At 36.0% G+C, this 26,707-nt stretch overlaps 1 protein-coding gene across 2 annotated transcripts in view; it reads left to right on the top strand.

Annotated features, from left to right (window-relative positions):
- The window catches only part of LOC122789626 (organic solute transporter subunit alpha-like), a 423,087-nt gene that overhangs the window by 205,100 nt on the left and 191,280 nt on the right, over positions 1–26,707 (top strand). For both annotated transcript variants that reach the window (XM_044057020.1, XM_044057021.1), the window contains exon 4: positions 7,095–7,253. In XM_044057020.1, coding sequence (XP_043912955.1) covers positions 7,095–7,253 — 159 coding nt within the window. The remainder of the gene's footprint in view (positions 1–7,094; positions 7,254–26,707) is intronic.

The raw sequence follows: 26,707 nt of genomic DNA, 5'->3' as shown, positions 1-26,707 counted from the left end.
TGATACAGACAACTGAAATCATAGAGGCCAGGGCAAACAAGATGGTAGAGAGATGCCCAGGATAGAGGAAGGAGGTAGTTGCCTCAGAAGTGTTACTTTTGCAAGCCACTAGCACACCAAAATAGGATAAGATGAGGGACTGTAATGACAGGCTGCTACAGTGGAGAAGGATGAAAGACTTGGTTTTGGTAGCAGCAAGGAGGGTAGCTCTGATGAAGAGACTAGTTCTTTGTCAGGGACAGTTTTTTACATTAATCCAGAAGAGATAGCTGTATACGGAGCCTGGATGGAAAGGTGTGTAACAATGATTATCTATTTAAAATAAGAAGGAAGGGAGGTAAATAGTGTCATAGAAGCAAAGAGGAAAAGTACTCAGGTAATATGCCAAATAAAAAATATAGACGCAAGACATGGCCAGAGGGACAAATGGCTGTGACTTGGTGCATTTCTAGGTAGTATTACTATGCATTGCATTCAGTCTTGATAGGAAGATGAAGAAGCTGTAAGCACAACTGATGCAGTACAAGTGGACAGAGACTGGTTGTATCAGAGAAGCGTGGGCCAGTGTCAAGAGTGTGTGGAGACATGCAGCTTCCATGGTACAGATGTTCAGGAATGACAGAGATAGAAGGGACCAATCATAAAGGAAGAGCTCATCATGGAAAGGTAGCTTGTGGAGTGTTCTGTAGCTGCAAGAGTAGTTTGAGTTTAACTTTGTACAGTTTTACAGTCCTAAGTTCAGCATGGCATGTCTATCAGTCACTGAAATCATTCTCTGTCAGCTGATAGTAGAAAATATTAGTATTTTCTGGTATCTCAGCTAAGCATGCCTTATGAGCATCTTTTAAATCCATCTTGGTATTTATATTTTTTTCCCATGGAAACTAATAGTCACTTCAAAAAGGTGGTACATCCATTTGTGTTTCAGGGGTCTGACAGCCCAAACAACCTAGTCAGTGAAACACAAACAAACAAAATTAATTTCACTAAAGTTAGATATCCATGTTCTTATCTTTTAAGAAATTATGTAATTTTATCTAGTGATATACATAAGATTTTACTGATAGCAGCATACATTATACATATGCATTATGTTTTAAATATATCCTCAAAATGTCATTATATGTTTTAAGATAATCAATAATGAAATGGTGAGTGCCAAAACATCTAAGACATCTAAATATTACAACAATATAAACACAAAGAGCATTGTATCTCATCACATCACAACAAATTAATAGACTGGAGTTTTTGGATGGGGGTGCCATACTCAATCTTTTGATATAGGGTATCTACTCGAACACCCCCATTCTCTAAACATGCTGACGTTGAGGTCACTCATATTCAGAGAAAAGAAAAAAGTAATTTACAAATCTCATTTTTTTTCTCTTTATTGCAAGTCACCTGACCTCAGATGTAGTAGGAAACAGCATGCGTGACAAAGTAACAACCAAAAGTATTACTCTATTAGAAATGCAGAAATTATAAAAGGAATGTCACCCTGTACCAACAAAATGTTATTCGACAAATTGTGGTGTTCTTATTTTCAGATGTTTCAGTTGCCAGGAAACAGTAATCTTAATGATTGTTTAAAAAGTCAATTGGACTACGCAGCTTCAGCTTAAAATGTGTATACAAATATGGAAATGGACTGCATCTAGTGAACCTTTCCAAAAGAATTCTGCTGTTAAGAAATGTCACCTGTCCTGAAAGATTAATATCCTTTAATCATGTTTCTTCTTGAGTTAGAAAAGAGCAGATTGATCTTATTCTTCTACTAAACAAAACATTTATAATGCAATATTATTTAAGAATCTAGGTTTGCTTTTGATTTATGTCATACAGACTTAAGCAGAATCATGTCAGCCTCCTAATGCCACATTGCCATTCTAAGAAAACAAGGTATTGGTTCATTTATAGAATAGTTAAGCTGTGGCACAACCTACCATTAGAAATTAAGGTGGCTACAACACTAATCAACAATTAAGTACACATTTGACAACTCTATGGTCAGCTTTTTGAGTATATCTAGCTGGTATGTGGGACCTGGCTCTTCATCAGAGTGATAAATAATTTGTATGATACACAGGATACTGAGGATGTCTTTTTGGATGTAATAGTAGTACATTTCAATACATATTTATGAACAAGGAGAATACCAAATGACTGAAAGAGGGAAGTCAGTTTATTTGTACAGACAAAGAAGAGAACAAGGTCAAAAATTAGTAGTTGTAGGCTAACATGTTTATTGAACGGTAAAGTGGTGGTCCAGTAGATAATGACATTATTTTATAAGTGTAGGTCTACATATTTTAGCTGCCTTTAAAGAAGAAAGGCGATAATTTACTGGGGCCTAGTCATTTATCACTAAAGTTGTTGAGGATGCAGACAAATACAAAGAAGTGGACATTTTATGGCTGGACTATTCAGAGGCTTCCAGCTGTATAGATAATGGTATTTTAATAAATGGAGCACAATGAACCAAGTTTTAATAGCTTGGGTAAAAAAACAGGCTGAAAAATGTTATGTCAGATGGTTACATATAATAAAGGTTAATCATCGTTGATTGAGATGTAGACAAATACAGGGTAGATCAGGGAACTACATGTTTTTTTTATTTGTATGGACACCACTGATACTAGTCTAAGAATATCCTACATATAATATGCACATGGAAGCATCATGTTTGACAAAGTAACAACCAATGTTTTATTACACTGATTAAAAGATAAAAAAAATTGTAAAAACCTGGGGGTGGAATTGGCAATTGGGCAGAATAATGTATGAATATAGATAAGTCTTATCTACTGATGTACAGAAGTGCTATTTAGGATCTTGCATTCATTCATCCAGTAATTCATTCTCTTACCCAATTCAGCATTGTAGGGCAGCTGGAGCCTGTCATTTGTGATTAATGGACTAAAGGTAGAGAAACCAATTACAGATATGTCACAGGTCTAGTGCAAAATACACACACACACACACACACACACACACACACACACACACACACACACACACACACACACACACACACACACACACACAGAGCATGTACATGTACAGATAATATAGAAGATCAGTAGTTCAGTAACTAAATATCTTTGAGATGAGGGAAGAAATTAGAGCACCTATCTAAATTTCATGCAGATACAGGGAGGGCAGAAGGTTACCTCAGTCCAAAACCAAAGTAGAGAACGAATCATCGGGAGACCTCATTACTATCCTTTGCCTTACTGTACTGCTATAGTTATTATTGTAATCACAATTATCTAAAGAAAGGATGAAAAATATTAAATATAGTCAATATAGTGATGTTGGAATTTTTCACAGATAACATATATGCTTTGACCAGCACATGATAACTTTTGTTGGAAAACGTTAAGAACAGAATTCCAGAAACTCTGAAGTGTTCATTCCTATCTTTAACCACATAACAGGTAAAATGGCATATCATTATGGGCACAATGTACAAATGGATAAGAAGCTTTGACAATGTGCAATTGACATTTGCAATGAAAAAGACTGTAGCTATTATTATTTAGACAGGCTAAATAAAGTTCTTATGAATGTAGTCTCCTTCATGCAGAAAGATTAGAGGTAAAAAAAACATTATATTTAAAAGATTACAATATGAATATGTGCTATAGTATTTACATCTGAAAATTAGACAAGGACTTAAGACTGAATATTAATAGACTGAAAAAAGTCTACTAATCTCAAGAACACTGGTATGAAAAAGTAACAGTTTAAAATTGACTCTTGCACACAGCACATATATACAAATAGCTGGTCAAATACTTAATTGTGTGTAATAAGATATTACCAAATACATTTTAAGATATGACAATAAAAAGGAAGGCAAAGTGGAATTCATTTATTTAATGCCCATGCTTATTTCACATGGTCATTTATTAAGAAATAAAGGTGTACAACTGTGGACTCAGCATATTTAATTAAATGAAGTATGTCAGGTTTAGACACTAACACAGGGGATCCATGGTAGGTTGCCCTCTATAAAAACATTTTTTTATGCTGAAACTTCAACCTTTTTTTTTGTCCACCAACACCAACTAAGGCTTCAGCCTGTAGGAATTCAAAGACACAGTAGATGCTCTAACAAATCTACTTTATTCAATTTCTTTCTTTATTTTGTATAATTATACCAAATATAACTATAACATACGTTCAGATAACTTATTTAATGTAGTTAGTGAGCTGTTTCAGGATCATCTAACTGCTATGGCCCACGCTGCTTTTTTTAAATTTTTTTTTATAATTTTTAAATCATATCGACTTGTTGCACAGTATTTCATGGATGGCAGTCTGGTATTCATCTAATGTGATGACCTGACATTTCTTCTTTGAGAGGAGCATTTTGTGTTCATGTTCAGAGCTTTTTCTGCTGTTTTATGGTTTTGTCCTTTTCACTTCAGCTCTGATGTTTTGTCAATTTTCCAAGGATGGATTTCAAGACTGACATAATTTATCCCTTTAATTTGAAGACCAAGATTTTTGATGCTGGTCTCACTGTAATGACTTTTTTTTGCAGTGATGCTTGTGGATTTTGATTATGGACTTGCTGTCCTTATCTGATATATTTTTAAAGATAGAGTTGTTTGAGAATGTTATATGAACTGGTAGTATCATCATAATGTGTTATACCTTCTTTCTTTCTTTCTGCAGTATGTTTTCATATGGCTTGCTTTGATTTTGCATATAATAGTATATAGTGCAGAAAGTTGCTTTCTGTCTTTTGGTTATTGATTTGCTGGCATTTATGGAAATTTATATTTGACTTGTTTTAGCTTGATCTTAGTAGTAAATGACTATGAATCCATTTTGCAAGATTTCATATTTAATGATTATGGATTCGCTTTGATCCTAGATAATTACATTTAATTGGAGGAGAAAGTGCAGGACTGGACATTTTAGACATATTTATCAGCCTTAATTGTTTATTCATAATAATGTGCTTTTATTCACTTTTTAAAACATTCTGCTACAGTTTTACTTTAATATATAGTTTATATAAGTCTCATCCATTTCATCTGTGTCATGTGGTCTATAACAGAAAACTGAATGCTGAACATGACAGGATTGTAACTTTCATCCATTACATGAACAGTCTGAAGATGTCATCACTGTATGCAGGGTGAGTGCTGCTTCACTTGCATAGATATGTTGCTCCTGACTAAGATATTGTTTATTGGAGTTTGACCAGTAAGCTCCAGACTTAATCACTTGCTTTAAAGGTGGGACTGAATTTGTGAAGGGCCATCCTCCTGTTTTGGGAGGATTCTGGTAGCTCTTAACCACTGCAGGTCTGACTTCTGGTGGACTTCAAGATGGACTGTAGTATGCAAGGAGCATACGTGAATATAGAGGCATGATACCATGATAGCTTGATTATAAAGAGAAGCATGGACAAGTTGAAAACCTTGTCTGTGGCACCAGTGCTGGCCAGGGTCAAGATTACATGGCTACTGCTTTAGCCTATATCTTTTCCATCTCAGGGTAGGGTAGGCCAGAATTAATCATTTCATGGTAGTGCACAGGGATGGTGTCTCAGCAGATGTACGGTAACTAACTGTTTAACAGTAAACATATTGATAAAAACAGTGACACATAGAACAGAAATATTAATATTATGCATATAGATTTCTGTACATTATAGGATCATAAGCTCTATTTCACAATGTCTCAAAATATGACTGCAGTATTTTATTGCAGGATGACCAGATGTAAAGCATAGTAACATTGTTGGTAGTTCTGAGAAAGTTAGGATCAGTTTCATAAGCACAATAATTCATTTTTTAAACTGCTTGTCAGGTTAAGGATTGCAAGAAAAGTAAGTTAAGATGTGTAGATTAGACTTCCCTAATGACTGATGGATGAATAAGTGAACAAATGAATGAATGCTTGTCACAACACCAACACCAGAATTATGAATTAATAAACAAAATGTAATGTGCATATAAGCTGTAGTTTTAAGCATACCTGAAGACATGGACTATTATTGGTAACCTAGGGATTGACCAATTATGATGAAGAAAAAGAAACAGGAAGAGTAGGTGGGCAGTCCTTAGCTGTTGTCATATTCATTAAGGTAAATGTGATTTTACCGTGCTACCATATTTAGTAGAAAATAACTGCAAGCAACAGGTCATTGGCTGAATACACAGTATACATACAGACAACAGGAAAACTGTGAATATAGAAAGCATGTTGGAGGTATAAAAATTAATTTCCAAATGTAATTCACAGTTGACGACAGGTGAAATCCACTGAAGAAAAATAAAGTAGAATTTGAATGGGTGTGCAAATGTGTTCATTTTTATTTATAGGTGCATATGATGACTCTCTTCAGAAAACCATTATAAAAACCATGCAAAAAAATGAAATTGATTTAATTAAATATAGGTCAGTGGGTAAACCACTAAGACTTAGGTTTTGGACCAAGATCCATAACATTTTAATTTAATTGAAGCACTAATGACTTTAAAGTTGTTTTATTGTTAATTTATATTCGTATTTTGATCCCCAAATTTATCAATGCTTTCCTGCCTGATTGATTAAAGCTCTAAGCATGTTAGTTTTGACTTTTAATGCATCTAGTCTTGGTATACTTTGTACATAATGCATATAGATGTATTTTATTACATCTCTGTATTATTCATTATCCCTTTTATTTTCAAAAAAAAATAAATAAATGTGGTTGTAAATGCTAGAAAAGACTTAATACTATACTTGTTTTGTTTTACAAATTTTGGGAACTGATGACTATAGATATGTTCTATTTGTACTTTTTAAAATAAACAACTAAGAAAAACATTAAAAAAATAATCATACACAAATCTGAGTTCATCATTAAAATGACTTTAACATAAGGTGTTCCATGGCATGGTGTGGAATGGGGCCATAGACTATTAAATATTACTAACAGTAGTGTCCTTATTTTTTTCTTTTCAGTTTTTATAAAACCATGTTGGTGATTCATGTACCTTTATTAGATTATTGCTACTTAGATCTGCACTGTACAAAGAATCCAGTATGCAGCTATGTATATGTAATTTATTCTGTCTGTCTTACAGCTATTTTACCATCTGTATCCACAAGTTTCTGGTGATGATGATTGAAGAATATGGAGGTGATGCTAGCTTCATTAGTAGGTTAAAGGACACTCCAATTAAAATTAGCACTGGACCCTGCTGCTGTTGCTGCCTGTGTTTACCTGAAGTGAAATTGTCAAGGTAAGCATTAACAGTTATGCGTGAGCATACCATATGGGAAAAAGGAAAGCATTCAGGTCAGAACATTATTTTTGTATATAATTGTTCAAATAGTGCATTATTAGAATATAATAACTGGGATTTTGACTGAACAATGTGATCCAAAACTACAAATGAATGATGTACCAGCAGAAATAAGCAATTTATTTTTCTAGTTTTAATTACCACCTGATGATGATATACTATAAACGAATGTGATCATTTTGTGTACAGGATGATGTATAGTTTATGTAAATATTAAGAAAACATTATGGGATCTCATGAGCTGCACTTCTGGGTTTGGACTGTATTACAACATCACTCATGCACTGCACAATGCAGTTCTGTACCACTTGATTGATTACATCACTCGTGCACTACATAATGCTGTTCTATACCACTTGATTGATTACAACATCACTCGTGCACTGCACAATGCTGTTCTGTACCACTTGATTGATTACAACATCACTTATGCACTACACAATGCTGTTCTGTACCACTTGATGATTGATTACATCCTCCTATTTGTGATTTTAGGACAAAAGTAGTTTATATAACAAGAAGGATTTCATATCTTCCTTCCTACAAATCCATCTGCCATTGTTGACAATCTTAACCAGTTGACTGGTGGATTTCTGGAATGTAAATATGCTTACATCTACTTTTTGCGGCTGATTTAAAACAGTTTAGTTCATCAGGTAAGGAGCTGAAAGCACAACTGCAAATGGTTAACACTTTCTCAGATTATGTAAAAAAAAAAAAATGACATTTGGCCTTGATAAATGTACAAAAGTAACATCTATAAAAGGAAACCTGCAACACCAAGAAAATATCAGTCTGGGACAGAAATATATATAAAGGAACTTGAACCAAAGGGATGCATATTTGAAAATAGATAAATGATTAGCAATAAAATATGAACAGATGAGAACAAAGCTTAGTAGGGAATTCTCCAGAAGAATAAAGCTAATATTGAAAACTGCCTTGACATCTAGGAATAAAGTCCAAACTATAAAACAGTTTGCTATTCCTATTCTAACTTAGAGTTTTGATATACTTGACTAGCCCCAAACAGTACTGAATCAGATAGCATATAAGATAAATTCTTCATGCTTATTAAATGATATATAAAAATCCAGTGCATGCCAAGATTATACCTCCCTTGGTCTGCAGGAGATATGGGGCTCTCTGAAATTGACTTCATGTAGTGGCCTGCATACATATTTGCAAATCACAATAGATCGCAATAGATCCAAACAGGGAACATTCTAAAGCATGAAGAAATGTCTAAGATAACATATTTGCTTAGCTTGGCATATTACCTGCTTGTGTCAAGGGTAAGGAAACTTGTCAGAGATTTGGGGTGCATGGCTAAGCTTAAAAAGGCCCTTGTGGTTGTTATCCTAGTAAACACCTATGAACATATGAAGCATTTTGGAAGCGAGTGGGAATGAAAATCAAAACAGAAGTAGACATGAATCAGACAGCAACTGAAAGTGGCAAAAAGAAAAGAAAAAATATGAAGAAAAGAGACAGAAGAAAGGAAATAAATTTGAAACAAAGAAGCCTATAAATATCATTGCAAGTATAGGAAATTCCTAAAACCACCCCATTTTGACCAAGTTTTAAAGCAGGAATGGATAAGGAGAGGTGAGCTTAAACCAAAAGATTAAAGGCTAATAATGACGCCTCAAGATAGTAGACTTCATGCATGTTAGATTAAAAAGTCTGCAGGAAAAGCTGGAAACGAAGCAAATGTAGGTTATGTAAAAACAGAAGTGTAAGCAGTAGCACATTTTATTGCTGGCTGCAGTACAGGTGAGGTCTGCATATTGAAAAGCCCAATGTGGCAAGACAGTTGCACTGAGGATTGTGTAAATACTGAAATATAGAACTAGCTGAGAAGCATTGGAAAATGAGTCAGAATTAATTATAGACAGTGATGAAGTTCAGATAACATGGGATCTCCCAATACCAACAGCTACAAAATAGAAGGAAGAAAAACTGACATAGTAGTCCAAGAAAAAATGCCAAAAGTAGCATTAATCACTAGAATAGCCCAGTGATTATAGTATACCACATACTGAGAAACACAAAGTTATAAAACACCAGGATACATAAGCAGAAATGAGAACAATCTGGAAGAAAGAGACACAAACAGTTCCAATTGTGTTATGAACAACAGGACTAATAAAATTTATTTATTTTTATTTTACATTTGTTGACTGGGATAGTCCGACTGGATGCATGTCCATTTTCAGCAGAGGCCCGGGGAGAAAAGCTCCAAGGGTATGCCGATACAGCATTACATAATACCAGCATTACATATTACAAACAGACTATTTACAGTGATTACATAAGTAAGCAAGTTAAAGTTCCACAGGTTAGAGTTAAACCTGAGCATAAATCAGGATTAAATTAAATTACACAGTAAGCTGGTTAACAGATTTTTACACATTCTAGAGAGAGTTAGCCAAGCTTGATACATTGACATAGCCAGTTAAGTGCCAAATGTTGTTTGAGTCTAGTTTTAAATTGACCTACGGTAGAAAGTAAGGTAATATCAGTTGGAAGAGATTTCCAGGGTCTACTTACAGAGTTTGCAAAGAGAGAGTCACCGGCTGTGTTATTAATTTTGCTAGTCTGAATTAGTAGTTTGTTAGAGGATCGAAGCGGTCTAGGATTGTTATAGGGGTGATAATATTTTTAAGTGCAGGAGTATTGTCCGGATTATAGAGGATTTTATAGGCCATAATCAGTTGGTTATGCTGGATTAGGCTGGGTAGTTCAAGCCACCCAAGCTGATTTAGATTGATGCAATGATGTGTCCTAAAACGCAGTCCAGTGGCAACCCTGGCAATGTGGTTGTAGCAAATTGAGAGTTTGTTAAGGACAGTCTTGTTTAAATTCGAGAGTAGAGGGGATGCATACAGAAGGGTTGAAAGAAGGTGAGAGCGAGCTATGGCAATTTTAGCTGGAGGGGTTAGGAAGGCTTTTATTCTGTAAAGTGACCCAATTTTATATTGATGGTTTTGATAGTTTGGTTAACAAGTAGGTTGAATTTCAGATTATTATCTATGATGACACCAAATAGTTTTGTAGAGGGGTCAGGGGAGATTATTGTACCATCATTTGAATTTATGGTAAAGGTGAAATCGGTAGACCTACGTCTTGGTGAAAATAACAGCATTTTAGTTTTTTTGGGATTGAGTATCAGATGACGTTCAGAAAGCCATTTTTCTATTGTATTAAAGGTGGTCTGGGTAGCTGACCATAACTCTACTGGAGATGTGGCCGAGCAAATCAGAGTAGAGTCATCAGCATATTGGATACAGCTGACTTTTGGGATGACAGTATAAAGGTCGTTAATGAAGATGGAGAACAGCAAGGGCCCTAGTATAGAGCCTTGTGGTACTCTACAGGTGTTAGGTAGAAGATTAGAGAGAGTTTGTTCTGCCAGAGGACAGCCTGCTGTCGACCATTCAGGTAGGATTGAAACCATTGAAGGGCTCTAGTATCTAGACAGAATGTTTGCAGGGTGTGGATTAAATGTTGGTGATCAACCATATCGAATGCCTTGGAAAGATCCAAGAAGAGGGCTGAGGATATATAATTATTGTTGTGATTATGGTTTATGGTGTTGGTAAAGGCTAGGAGGGCAGAAGTAGTGCTGTGATGAGGACGGAAGCCATACTGAGTGTCTGCCATAGATTAGGTGGTGCATGAGTTGTCTATGAATACATTTTTCCATAATCTTTGCAAGTGGAGAGAGTATAGCTATTGGCCTATAATTGGAGAATTCAGTAGAGCTGCCTCCTTTGTGAAGTGGGATTACATAGGATATTTTCCAGATGGTGGAAATTTTAGCTTCTACTATGGTTCGATTGATTAGTATTGAGATGGGGTAAGCAATGGCATCAGCTGATGTTTGTAGGTACTCGGCAGGGAGTTGATCAGCAGAAAGTGTAGTGGGTTTTAATTTTTTGATCAAGGTATGGATAAGTGAAGTGGTGACTGGTTGGAAGCTGAACGCGAGTAGGTTTCTAGGGGTGGTACTTTCAGGACCAGGGGAGCTAGGAGGTAGTTGGCTAGCTAGTTGAATTGTCTCAGTAAAGAATCGGTTAAAACTGTCAGAAACATCTTCAGGGGTTTTATCAATAGTAGCAGCAGGGATTGGGGTTGAAGTTTGTCCAGGATGTAGTAGATTATTTAAACCTGCCCAAAACATCTGAGGGTTATTTTAATTTACTGTCTGTAAATTACAGTAGTATTGTTTTTTTGTCTTGTAAAATGGGTTTGTTAGTTTCGTTCCTGGATTGCCTGCATTTAATGTGATCTTGGGGGTCTTTAGAAGAACGCCATAAAGCCCTTGCGTTGTTTCTATGGGTAATTTTGAGTTTAGACTCTTTAGAAAGCCATGGCACAGTTTTTGTCTTTGTTCTCTTTGAACGAATAGGTGCATGCAAATCAAGGATCCTAAGGAATTTGTTGTTAAAGTATGCTACTGCTTCCTCTAAGGGGAGGTGTTTTAGAATAGACCAATTACATGAGTTTAGTTCTTGTTGGAATTTGGCAGGGTCAAATTGTTTATTGTTTCTAACCTTTCTGAATAAGGGTTTTTGGGAATTAATGGCTTTGTGCTTAATTACATATGTGAGAAGGTGATCGCTTAGGCCATCAGGGAGGGTACCAGAGGTGTACAGTTGGGGGTGACTATTTATGAGTACCCAGTCAAGTATTCTTTCTTTTTGGTTGGGTTTACCTATCCTGGTAGGGGTGGATATTATTTGTGTAAATGCATGCAGGTTAATATGGGTGGTTGGGGATTCTGAGGAACAGGTGCCCCAGTCTGTGTTAAAGTCTCCAAGTAGTAGGGTTTCTTGGGGGTAGTGACATGATAGCCAGTACAGGATATCTTCAAGTGTAGATATGTTGTTACCTGGGGGAATGTACATACAGATTATATTAATGCATTTATTTTTATTAAGTTGCAATTTGGTGGCAAGAATCTCTGAGTTATTAATCTGAGGTGGTTGTATTACATCTATGGTGACATTCAACTCAGATTTATAGAGTACAGCTACCCCACCCCCCTTCCTGGAAGCACGATCCAGCCTGTGTATGTTGTACCCAGGTGGTAACATGTCATTGTCTGTAGTGTTAGGTTTTAACCAGGTTTCAGATAAACAGAGAATCACAGGGGAGTGGACATCCAGACGTGCATGTAATTCATACGATCTGAAGAAGGCATCTGCCGAAAGCACTTATCATTTGGACAATTTCATCAGCTTTTTACACTCCAGTGAAGTATATGTTTTTGTCAGCTTTGCTTACAAAGCATCTATTAACTGTGCTTTAACAACTTGAAGCCTGAAGTTGTGGATGTTAATTACTAGGTTAATTATTTCAGTATCTCAGTGAAGCTTGCATTTTGTCAGCTTCACTTTTTAAGTTTTCAATAAATTGAGTTTTAACAGCCTGAAGTTTGAAGCTGTGGATGACAACTACTTGGATACTTAACTTTTTTCAGTTCACCATATTCTAGTGAAGTTTACATCCTGTCAGCTTCACTTTTTAAGCGATTAATAAATTGTGTTTTAACAGTCTGAAGCCTGAAGTTGTGGACGATACCCAAGGTATTGTTCATTTGTCTACCCTTGGTGTCCTTATTAGTGGTGAGGAGAATTTATTTCTTGGTACTGTAAGTATGGTTGAAGGTGGGAGGATTTTCAGCTGGGGTGATAGTATGGCCTTTCGGGACCTGAAATCCCGTGAGAGACTGGTTTTCATACAAGGTAAGGAGGTATTGTGGAACAAGAGGGGTAGTAAAGAGGAGTATATCATTATTTGGGATTCAGCTAGTGAGTTAAGGAACTGTTTTACCTGGTGATGCAACACCAGAAGATAGAGTGGTGAGGTAAAGGTACTGGAAGGGGAATGGGAGAATGCCAGATGAAAGCTAATAGGTGCTATTAAAATGTAGGTAGAAGAATGGAGGTGGGAGGAATTATCCCACATGAAAGCAGATAGGATCTAGAAAGTGGGGGAGTGACTATAGTACTTTAAATTTAGAGGTACTGGGGTCGAGGGGGAATTGGGGGCAGGGAGGGGAGCGAAGAGAGCCCGAGCGTAGCGGGGCTATTGCAGTTTACAAGGTTTCCTAAGGTGTCCTAAAGCTATAAGGTAAGTGTTATAGCTCTTAATGTAAGAGTCAGTTTACTTAAGTTACAGGGGAAGGAGGCAAACACTCAACTAGAAAAAAGAGCCCTATGGCTGACCAAAATGGTGACCTGCTTAATTACATAGCACTGTAAGTGAAAGCTTAACAAATGCTTTTTGTGTGCAACCTACTCTGCTTAAATGCTGAGAGAAACTGATTTTGTTATGGTGACCAACTGCAGTCCTATAGACTCCGTTTTGTAGGTAAATGTAGAGTTCGGCTAGGAAAAGAGAAAAACAGAGATTCTAGGGTAAGCATGAAGGCAACAACAGGCAGTTATTTTATAATAATACATCCAGAAAGGTTTGAGGGTGGGGGGTAAAGTAGCACACTTCAGAATGAACTAAGATTTATAGCTAAGAAACCTAAGCAAGAGAGCAATGCAGTAAATAAACACTTGTCAGATTTTAAAGATATACCAGAAAAACTAAATCAATTGTTCACAATTGTACAACTGGAAAATTGCCAGTAAAGGCACTTCAGGTATAGCTAGCCCAAGTTATTCAGGTCATAAAAGCACTTATTCAATGTGTGTGTGCAATTTAAACATTAAAAACACATGCACCAAGTAGGAGCTCTGATTATACACTTTCTCTAGGTACAGGTTCAGTTTAAACACAAATATTACCACAGAAATTCAGTAAAGTCACTAGCTACTTATAGAGCCTCTGCAAAAAAAAAATGAATCTTCAAGTGCACTTAAATATGCTAAAAATAAAAGTACCATAATAAAGCTGGCCATTAAAACACAGAGACAATACTGAAAGAAAAAATCAATGGCTTAGCAATGCCAAAATTTAATTAAAAAAGCAAAGCTTTCGAATAAAAATCCTTCTTCAGTACAATATCAGATAAAATACAAAACAATTAATCCACATTTAAATAACAATTAACATAGTCACAAGACACAGCTCAGCCAATCACAACACAATAATAATTAATAAATTTCATTTCAAACAGAGTTGTTTATGTTTAAGAACAGGTTTACTAGTAACGATTTTATTGTTACCTGGTGCATGATAGCTTTACTATCCAACCATATTCTTTTAGCTCCAAATTATTGTTTATGTCACCTCCTCTTAAAGTTTTGTATAAAATATCAGTCACCCTAAAAGTAAACTCATGCTGACTGCCATTCTCAACTATATGTTTGGTAATAGCATTAGTTAGTACAGCTCTACGGGTATCCAATCTATGTTCAATTATACGGTTCCTTAACCTCCTAGTGGATTTCCCCACATAAAAACTAGAACACTTACATGTAGCTAAATAAACTATATATGATGTATTGCATGTGGCTGTACACTTAAAACTATATTATTTTTGATCAGTTTTCAACCGACCTGGCACTCATCCCTGTTTTAATTATTCTTGTTGTAATGTGATATGTAATAGTAAGATTTTTGTACCTCCTGTAACTCAAAATTGTTATTTAAATGTGTATTAATTTTTGTCTTTATCTCGTGTTTGTGAGTGCCGTGAATGCTGAATTGCTATTAAGATGACACAGCCAATCGCCAAGAAACAATCATCTCTCTCTCACAGTTGCTTATTAAGCGATATTTTAGCTGATCGCACTAATCCACTGTTACAACGACCAACTGGCTTTCCAACAGGGAACTCTTCTGTTTCCTCATCAGACTCCTCTGATGAATTTTTACAATGTATTAAATTCCTGAAACAGAAGGTACAATTTTTCAAAAGGCTGCAATGGCAGCGCTTTAGTTTCTCAACTTACCTTGAACTTGAAATTATCCCACAGGGATTGAGGGTTTTGAAAATGCCCTCTTATGGAAACAAGTAACCTGAACTTCTTAAGAAATGGTAAGAATTGAATTTGAAATGACTGTCCTGTGGTTAATTTATCAGACCTAGACCTTACAAATGTTGATGTTTGTTTATTAAGTCGAGGTATGAAGTTTATTCCTGCAATGAAAGACAGCTTAGTAAGTGCTCTTACTGATTTAAAAGTATTTACTCAAAATCTGAACTTGAAGTTAGTTTTTAATAATTCCCTGCCAGTAGAATCTCAGGCTTGTAGGAAATCTAGTACTTTTATATCAGTTAGTAATCCTGTAGTCACAGCTTTTCATAATATCTGTGAACAACAGTTATATGATGTATATGAACGAGATCATTTTAGAAAATTTTACAACTTGTCTAAAGCTGAATTAGAAGCCTAAAGTTCACCATCTTGACTGACACTGGACTCTGTGTTTATGTGACGGTGAACAGAAAGTATAAATTAAATAAAAAACTTAAAAAAATAAGTAAATGAATAAAATCACTGGAAATAGGAAATTACCATTGCATTTCATTGTGATGTCTTCAAGTGCAGACAATCTTAATACAAGTGAAGGAATGAACAACTAACCAATTGCTTTTCAATGTCTTTCCCCCACTCTTCTAAAACTGCCTCTTAAGCCTTCATTTCACAGTAGACATACTTACAAATAAGCCAGGTGACCAATGTGAAATACATACAAGAATAGAAAGGGAAAAAAGGCATTGCAAGAGTGAAGCAGGGACTTAGCAAACCTGAAATGTGTACAGGTATTTTTTTTGTTTTTGTTTTGCTTATGTCAGGTGAGTCAGTCAAATGCATGGTATGGAAATTATTGTACTCACGAAGGGTAGGTGTGTATAATTACTTCAGAACTTGTATTTCTAGGGAAAAAGATGTTGCAGCGTTAGGGAGCAAGGTAGAGGAGGGGCAATTCTACTACTGACAAAAAACACAACCTCATGAATGCTCTTAAGATATATGGAAAATGTATTTGTTGGAAAAGGGGTGGGGTCAAAGCAAGCAGAGAGCAAAGACGTGAAATCAAGTTGTGGCTGACATAAATGCTATGTGGGGAAGGAAATGCACCTCGACAGAGTGTAGGAAATGACATGGTGGACCATGCCAGGACAAAGGCTTGGCAAAATGCAATTGCCTGTTGCAGCACTGTAGGTGGGCCTCCCACCATCCAACCCTTAACAACTGATGAGGAGTTCCTACTGTCTTTAAGGGGCAATAACTTTGATGCAGAAGAGGAGGAGGATCTTGCAAAATTCATTCTTGGTGATGTGGACAGTGGTACTTTTAGGTACCTATACCGTTCACATACAGACAGTGCAGAAGGTCAGCATTTTGCTGGCATCAGTAATTTCAGGACATATGTATTTGCCATAATAACAGTGTACATAAAACTGAAATGTTACCTTATCAGGTAGTCCATCAATGTCAATTGTAGCTCCATTTCTGTAGACAGGACATGGTAAGTGTGGGCATCCTAACGTCAGTGGAAAGCTATATGTCTGTTACAGATCACATTAACCTCATCATTATGTATTTCCTAACAGGGTCAGAAACAGAAGAAATCACATGCTCTAGTGCTACAAACAGGTTGATTTTGACAGCAGAATGGCTACTGACAATGATGGTATTACCCTCAAACTTATGAGAGGGCATCACGACAGTGGCACACAGTCTCACAGTGTGCTGGCAGGGGCCCCACGCCATAGCAGGTTTATAATTCTGTAGTTATTGACACAGGCATGCATACTCAGCATAATGAGAAAATGTCATTACAACAGGTGGGGAAATACCATAGAGCTCAACACCTCTTTCTTGTGTACAAGCTGAATCCCGGGAGGAAGACACAACCTTATCTGTGGAACTGTTACCCATGGTTATGCTTGTACACAGGGGTGGCAGATGAAGACATCTCTCACAGCTAGCTCCAGAGACACACAGTTGCCTTGTTTGCCCAGCAGCAGATGTCCTGTGGCATAGTTCATGCTCAGGCTAATGCCACTGAGAGTTAGGTAGAGATGTTTAGAATATTTCAGGGTATATGTGAGGAAATTTACCAAAACATGGGAAAGGTTGAGGTCAGAGGTAATGCCATGATGATCATCATCATGTGCAATATGGTGGCACATAGAGCATCCATGTCAGCCCCCAGACTCAGACATGGATGAGTGTCTGCATGTATGTTGGAAGTGTATGCCAGATACCAAGTCTGTCCTAACAAAGTGTTGCATACATTCATGTGAATTCTCCTAGTATTTGCTCAACAAACTTCCACATCATATGGTAGAACCTCTCTGTCAAGATTTAGGTTACACAGCACTGTTATAGCAAAATCAAGAGGCTCTCCTGCATCCAGTTGATCCCCTCATCAGAGTAACTCAGCATCAAACTCACATGCTAGCATTTGGTTACAATCTCTGGGATAATTACCAACACTGTCTTTGGGGGACATTGTGTATGGCACTTTCCAAATATAACTCATTTTGATATGCTGTAACACAGATGTTACTCATCAGAAAAGCATTCTGAAAAGTGGTATAGATGACATCTTTTCCAAATGAGAAATGCCTCTCTTCATACCTCTCACCCTGGAAATATCAAAGATCTGGACAAAGGCCCATGAAAAGTAGGTACAAGGGGACAAAAATCTGGACACTGATTAACATAAGATCTGCATACATAATTATGCAGCCCTGCCCACTCCAATGGAATTGTGGGTTACCAACATTCAAACTCAAATTGAAGAACAGACAAAATATTAAACACAAAATATAACCAGACTTCCTGCTGTCTGTGCCTCACAGCTCCATGATTTTGGATCATATTTTTGCTCTATCCCTCATAAATGTTTTTGTTTTTAAGGTAAATCACTGAGGACTACAGTCATTAGCGCTTCATGCTTCTTATTGTTCAGAAAATGCGTACCGATACAGAAGCTGCTGTTCAATTAAATTTTTAAGTGAATGTTAGCAATATCTAAAAGCGCTAAGCTCTTTACCGTCTCTCAAAAACAGTAAAACATGTGACGCTTCTACACTTTTTTTCATGTAACTGGTAGTACAAGGAGCAGATGAAGCTCCCTGTACTACAAAGAATTATGATTGGGTCATTGATCAAACCCTTTCATTGCGTGTTCTCAACACAGTGTCTAGATTCACCCTGATGCATTTCTGTTTAGAAGAATTTCCTGGCACTTATTCTCAAACACATAAACTGGTTGTGATCAGACACCCAGTCACAATCCTCATTATGATATTTCAGTTTCCAACTCACTTGTTTATAAAAAATATACCGCATCTGAATGCAGACTGTACATCAGAATTGTATATATTTGTATAATCATCACTGCATTAAAACAATTATGTAAGTGATAAATGTGTTATACTGCAGCATGCTCAGATTTACATCTACTATACTGAACACTCAAAACTGTTTGTAATGTAGCAAACATCTCTCTTTAGCTATGAATGTCAAGGCTAAGGATTTGTATGGATCAGTCCACCAGTTTAGTTAACAAACATAATAAATTGCCTCACATGCTGTCATTCATTATTACATACTTAGGCTTCTATTTTATTCATTTAAATGGGTGCAGATATGCATTCACAGTAGTACATTTACAAACAGTGCTGTGTTGTATAAAATCAATGAATTAAATATATTGACTGTATTATACATTAGCAGTATATGAAAACATTAAGTACACACTCACAAACCTTTCAGTAAGCTTGCACAATGCATGCAGCAATGCTACATAGGTTACAATGGCCTACTACAAAATTAAATGACAAACAGCTGCTCTAGTTTACTGTTTCCACCTTTGACAGAAAGACTTCTCAAATTCCTCCTCTGCTTTCTGGAATGGAAGAAGTCCAAAAGGATGTAAGAGATCTTTGTTAACAACAGGTTATGAAAATATAAATTGATTTTTACATGCAAAATGTATATGTATATATTTATATATATTTTTTGATTGCCAAATGAACTAAGGGTGATATATTTCCAGCCATGTAGTATATTGTCTTGGATAAAATCACAGACTTAATAATCTTTTAAATAAGAGGTACCACATCATTATAAATTTTATTTAAAGTACATAAGGGTTAGATATTATTATGACAGCTACTAAGTAGAGCAGGACCAGCTCGAATGTCACACTGACGGGGGAAGGGATGTGAATTTAACATTTGTACCAATAACACTTTGTTTTACAGCACAATAAACCCAGCACTCCCATGCCTGATGAAAAGTATATATATATTTAGAAAGCTTGTGAGGAAATTATTACTCTATTTTTGTTTTACTTGGATTGCTTGTCTGTGTACTTAATAAAGGATTTTCGACTGGAAACAGACTGCCTGCCTTGCTTGAATTACTTTCGAATGCTGTACTGTATATTGAATACTGAATACTGTAAATTTTTTAATGCTGTACAATTATATATTTTCTATTATTATTTTTTTTTTGTTTTGTTTTGATTTAAGACGAGTTTAAGTTCGCTACTTCTACTACTATTGTCTGATCTGATTAATATACAGTGATTAACTAGAAATATATGGACTGAAAATCTTCCACACAGAGAAGTTTCTTACACTGTTTTGTTTTTGGACCAACTACACTTTAGTGGGTTGTTTTGAGACTTCAGGGATACCACGGAGATTACTTGTTTTTTGTTGGTATTTTGGTTTCTGAGACCAAGTTTTTTGTTCTGTTAAAGGATCCCTGAATCGGTGTGGAATTCCAATATTTTAAGACATGGATAATGACAGGCTAAAAGATTTACTAACTGTACCTATCTGGAATGATACAGAAGCAGATCAGATACAAACTGATACAGAAAATGGACAGGGAAGAATGGGCCTAGAAAATATGAATTCAGAGACTTTTTCTAAACTAGAAAAGCAACTGAAACGCATGCAGGGTCTCTACCGGGAAAACATTTATTTACAAAAATGCACAGATAAGAAGAGACTACCTCGGGGACTTAGATTGAACAAAAGACCAATGTGGAAAAGTATGGATGATTCACTTTCTAAGGAATGGGAAGATATTTTAGAGGATGCCAGCTACAAACTTATTTGTCTGCTAGTAAGGAACAACCTTAGTGTGCAGGAAGCTACAAAGTCTGACATCACATCTTTAAAAACAACATTGGAAAATGAGAACCACAATAATCTAGATGCTAAATTTGAGCTGCTTAAATAAAGAGTGAAAGGATATGAGCAGTCCATTAAAGAAAGAAAGATTAATAAAATGAAACGAGATCAGCTGGATAAAGATGATCCTGGGAAACTTACTAGGAGGTACAATAATAACAACAGGAGAACCAACAACAGACAAGGTTTTAGTTATTACAGGGGATATAAGGGAAAGTATAACCATGCCAGCAGACCTCAATGGGATTTTCCCAGGGGAGATCCTCGCACAAAACCAGACAGGGGCACAATACAGGACCACCAGGAGACCAATATCTCATTCCCCACAATCCCAATCCCCTCTGGCTATCAACACTCCGCAGAAGCCTTTAACATCACAGAAGGATCAGGACAGGAACATTAGCCACAGTGGCAACCAGAACTGACAAAGAGTTCTACAGGACGAATTACAGGACTACCAGGACAACCGGGACAAAAGACAATCCATCTAGCAGGAGAAGCAGCACCTTCACAGAGACCACTTTCTTCAGGAAGACCAGTATTGACAGCACAGACATCAACCACCACACCAATACCAAAGCCAACACCAGTACCAGAACAAGAACGACAACTACCACCAGAACCTCAGAGTTTGTCCCTCTTACCAGGTTCCCCCATATCACAACCACAGCGAGGAATACTATTACAATTCACCGAGATTCCAGAAAGCAGAGGAGGAATTCCAGAAGTCTCATACTCTATCCATGAACTCCCAAGGGGACAGGAGAACCAAACAGTGGACAGGGGTGAGGGAAATACAATACCTGGGCAGTCCTGACTGGAACCCCAACTGCAACCCAGGTCCCAGGCTCAGATGGAGGAACCAGCCATAATAACAGGTACAATAACAGGTGCCACAATAACAGGTGCTCCACTTATCTGGAACCACTCTGTTAAAGTAGTGACGGAAGAGGAAAACAGTTTGTTGTCCAAAGAACTTACTTTTGTACCAAGCTGCAGGAGTGAGGTTGCTCAGGTACTGATAGACCTTAAAATGCTTGTGAGGAAGCTCAACTTAAGGGTACAGTTTCATGGCAAAAGTAATGACACTGAAAATAAGCCTATTGATGAAACTATAAAAAGGCCTAGCAGCTATTGTCAACCACTACATCAAACACTAGCTGCTTTCGAAGTGAAATGTGAGATGGATAAAAGGAAACTGCTTAAAAAACCTCCTAAGAAAAAACTTTATAACTTAACACAGGGAGAAAGAAAAGCATTGCATGAGCTAGGCATTGATAAATCCAGGCGTGTAATAAAGGCAGCCAAGGGAGGAGGTATACTTGTGACTGATACCACTAGCTACAACCAAAAGATAGAGAACATGCTGGAGGATAACAGATTTTATGAGTTATTTACCATGGATGACATAAAAAGAGCATATGATTTATGGAACACTAATCTTACCACATTATGGGAAAAAAAACTTATCACTGAAAATCTTTATAATTATTTATGGAGCCCATGTCTACATTTACCTTACTGTTTTGGAATACCAAAGCCACACAAGAACAGAGAAGACCCACCTTATAGACCGGTGGTAGCAAGTGGAGGTTCCCTTACGGAAGCCACAGCCATTTACCTTGATTACTTGCTGAAACCTCTAGCAGAAAAGAATAAGTCATACATAAGAGATTCAATGGATTTTTTGAGGAAAATAAAAAACATTACAGTGGAAGCTGACAGTATTTTATTAATTATTGATATGGAATCCTTGTACATAGTGCTCCCTCATAATTACTGTATAGCAGCAGCTATGGAGTCTTTTAAAGAACATAATCAGGGTACACAGGCACAACTGAAAAAGTTAAGCAAGCTCATTAATCTTTTACTGGACTTCAATTTCTTTACTTTCAATGGCAAACACTACAGACAAAAATCTGGTATAGCAATGGGGGCTGCCATGGCTCCCAGCATAGCTAACATAGCCCTGGGCAAATGGGAGGAGGACTTTGTGTTACACAACACAGACTACATGCAGCATATCACATGCTATTTATGTTTTATTGATGACATCTTTATTGTGTGGGAAGGTGACACCTTGCAGCTTGGAGATTTTATCACTTACCTCAATCAAACAACCTACTTACTGAAGTTTACCTCTTCCCATAGCTGTACTTCAACCACTTTCTTAGATATGCAGATTTCCAAGGACACCAACCATAACAGAATCACCACTGATCTATTCAGAAAACCAACGAGGGTTAACTTATTACTCCACAGTAAAAGTCTACATCCTACAAAAAACAAGTATAATGTAGTGAAGCCCCAAGGCTATAGAGTAGCTAGAATTACCACAGAGATGGAACCATTTTTGAGAAACCGGAACAACTTAGAGAATGATTTTTTAGGGAGAGTCTATGAAAGTCAGATGTTAAAAAACATTCTGGAACCCATTATAGAACTGAAAAGGACTGAAGCACCTTCACTCAACCTCCCCAGTAGAAAAATGTTAAGTAATTCCACAGAGAATAACAAATGTAAAAATAGCTGCATCCTGACATACACTTTGGATTATCACAGTATCAAAAACATTATCGAAGAAAACTGGAACATTGTCACATGAAACTCTTTTCTGATTAACATCTTAGGTGAAGCCCCATCATTTGTTTATAGGAAGGCCAGGAACATTAGAAGTTTTGTTGAATTTAAACCTAGACCATATGAGAAAAGCACTAAAAGATGTGAAACTAATTGTACATTTTGTATATTTATACAGCAAGGTGATAGTTTTTATTGCCCTTATTTAAAGAAAATCATTAAAACCAGTGCAGGTGGTGACTGTAACTCTACAGAAGTAATTTACAGGGCACAGTGCAATGAATGTGATGCATTCTATGTGGGCAAGACTGTAAATAAACTCAAGCGTAGGATTTCATGTCATCTGTCAGAAATCCGCTCTGGATGTAAAAATAATGCACTGGCCAAACACCTTTCTCTTCATAAAAGACACACAGGTTTTAAGTTCCAGATCCTGGATTGCATAGACATTGGTGATCTTGAAGGAGACATATCCCGAATATTCTGGAGAAACATGAACTCATGTGGCAATTAAAGCTGAACTCTTTTAGGAAGCCTGGGCTAAACTACTACTGTTCCATTAAAAGTGCACTGGAACATAGAAAATTGCCACATTGTTTACATGACTAATTGTATTTTATTTTATTCTGCCAGTTGGTTTTAAATACCATTTTAAATCAGTTGTAATTTAAGTGTATATTTTGTTTCCATCATCATACATACATTTTTTTATTTTTATCTGGTTCTTTTTTCCACTTTATTCAAAATTATGTGTAATAACATTACTAATTATACAATTATATATTTTTTTATAGATTGTTTTTAGGGTTCTTGTACGCAGGCCTGAAGAAGTCTAGAAGGACGAAAGCGATCTTTGTTAACAATAGGTTATGAAAACAGAAATTGATTTTTACATGCAAAATGTATATGTATATATTTATATATATATTTTGATTGCCAGATGAACTAAGGTTGATATATTTCCAGCCATGTAGTATATTGTCTTGGATAAAATCACAGACTTAATAATCTGCTTAATAATCTGGTTAAATAAGAGGTACCACATCATTATAAATTTTATTTAAAGTACATAAGGGTTATATATTATTATGACAGATACTAAGTAGGGAAGGGCCAGCTCGAATGTCACACTGATGGGGGAAGGGATGTGAATTTAACATGTGTACCAATAACACTTTGTTTTACAGCACAATAAACCACTCCCATGCCTGATAAAAGTATATATATATTTAGAAAGCTTGTGAGGAAATTATTACTCTATTTTTGTTTTACTTGGATCGCTTGTCTGTGTACTTAATAAAGGATTTTCGACTGGAAACAGACTGCCTGCCTTGCTTGGATTTCTTTTGAATACTTAGTAATGCTGTGCAATTATATATTTTCTATTATTATTTTTTGTTTTGTTTTGTTTTGACTTAAGACGAGTTTATGTTCGCTACTTCTACTACTATTGTCTGATCTGATTAATATACAGTGATTAACTAGAAATATACAGACTTTAAATCTTCCACACAGAGAAGTTTCTTACACTGTTTTGTTTTTGGACCCACTACACTTTAGTGGGTTGTTTTGAGACTTCGGGGATACCACGGAGATTACTTGTTTTTTTAAAAATAAAATTAAGGATGTTAAGGCTTGTTATGAAAGTAAGTTGATCTGCAATTGAAAGAATAAGAAATAATTTTATAAATATATAAATAACTCAGACAAAAGAGACAGTTCAGAATTTACATTATTAATAGATAAAGCCACTAGAGATGTTAGTAGGAAAGCTAATGAATTTAATCGTTTTTACACTAACATTGGCTTGACTACCTTGGGTGATTGGCAGTGTAATTTGGTGACAGGTTCTTGTCCACGTGTATCTGAATCAGTCATACTAGCTGCCTTTTCAAAGTTAAAAGATACGACATCCATGGGCCCAGACCTGATTACAGCCAATCCATTTCTTACAACAAAGAGTACACTGACACCTAGATTAACTTTAAAAAAGGCCCCTAATTGTGGAAACTATCATGTGTATCTCCTATTTATAAGAAAGGAAGGAGAGACCAATTGGAAAAACTGCAGGCCAATTAGTTTAACTTCACTAATTTGAAAGTGTTTTGAGAGGTACTTATTGGACATTATAACTAATTTTGAGAATAGTGTAGATACACTAGATATTGATCAGCATGGTTTCACTAAAGGAAGATCAACACTGAGCAACTAGTTAATTTTTAAGACTATATAACAGAAGCTCTTGATTTGGGTTTGTCTTCTGATGCAATTTTTTTGGACTTAGCCAAGGCTTTTGATAGGTTACCACATGTGGTTATTATGAAGTGTTTAAGTGATTATAAAATAAACAGTTACATTACAAGGTAGATTGAAAATTGGTTGCTGGCTAGAAAACTGAGTGTTAAGATTCAGAGTGTTGACTCTAATTACTTAGATATAAAGGCTGGCTCTCCTCAGGGATCTGTGTTAGGCCCTGCCTTGTTTAATCTGGTGTTATCAACATTTACAAAGAACCCAAAATATTGAGTTATTGGGTATCAAAGTATGCTGATGATTGTAAAATTGGCTTTATGCTACAAAAACCTTCTGATGTAAATGAGCTAAATTAATATCTAAATGTAGTGACCGGGCAAAAGACACAGGATTATCATTTAGTATAGATAAGTGCAAAGTTATGTATTTTTCAAATAAAATTATTAAACAACCAGATTACTTCTTCTCATCTGGATAATGTCAAGGAATATAAATATTTAGGAATGCTGATTACTTCAAATTCTTCTTTTAAATCTAATTCAGAGCTTATAGTAGCCAGAACTACTAAACATAGGGGCTATTTGTTAAGAAAACTATCAACAAAGGATGAACGTGTATTAATACTAATATTCAAAACTTCAGACCTGTCCTGAAATATAATGATTCATTCTATGCCTATACAAGTACAGCTGAGAAGGCTGGAGGGAGTTCAAAGGAAATTTACAAAACAAATTATGAAACTGAAGAACATGGGATATAAATCACAACGTGAGGCATTACAATTATTCAGTGTCTGTTGTACATATATTCGGGCTAAAGTAATCTTAGCATACAATTTTTTATGATGCAGTTCTACAAATCATATTCAATTCAAAAATTAATACCTGCATTAAAACACATAAGCATAACAATATGCATTTTATAATGAAAATGGGCAATTCTGTAATGAGCTCTCAGTATATTTCTGTTAGAATTACAAAACTATGGAATGACATCCCATTTAATGTTAAATAATTTAAGAGTTTGGAAACTTTTAAGAAAAATGTAGATACATGGGCTGGTAGAAAGGCCTAGGTACCATATCTGGAGCCCTAAAATGTTGTCTTTGAACTTACGATTTTATGAATTTATGAATCATGTCTTGCTTAATTTTCAGTGTGACCAGTACATGTACCCACTGCACTTATGTTTAATGGCTTATAGTATAGCAGCACCCCATCAAGACTAGACCCAGTGGTACATGATCTGGGTCCTCAGATTGATAATAGACTGATGAAGTCCTGGATGTTATTAGGGATAAAACGCTAGTTGTTTTGTTGTAGTTGACTGTTAAAGTAATTTCTGCTTGAATATGACCTGACTGTTTTTTTAATTGAATTGTTGCTGTGGAATATTGCTGTGGTTGATGGTAATTTTGGAAACA

This window comes from Protopterus annectens, chromosome 15.part0 (genome assembly GCF_019279795.1).
Source record: "Protopterus annectens isolate FY-2018-M chromosome 15.part0, PAN1.0, whole genome shotgun sequence".
Lineage (NCBI taxonomy): Eukaryota > Metazoa > Chordata > Ceratodontiformes > Protopteridae > Protopterus > Protopterus annectens.
Note: the sequence above shows the minus strand (reverse complement) of the source record. Positions and strands in the feature narration are given on the sequence as shown.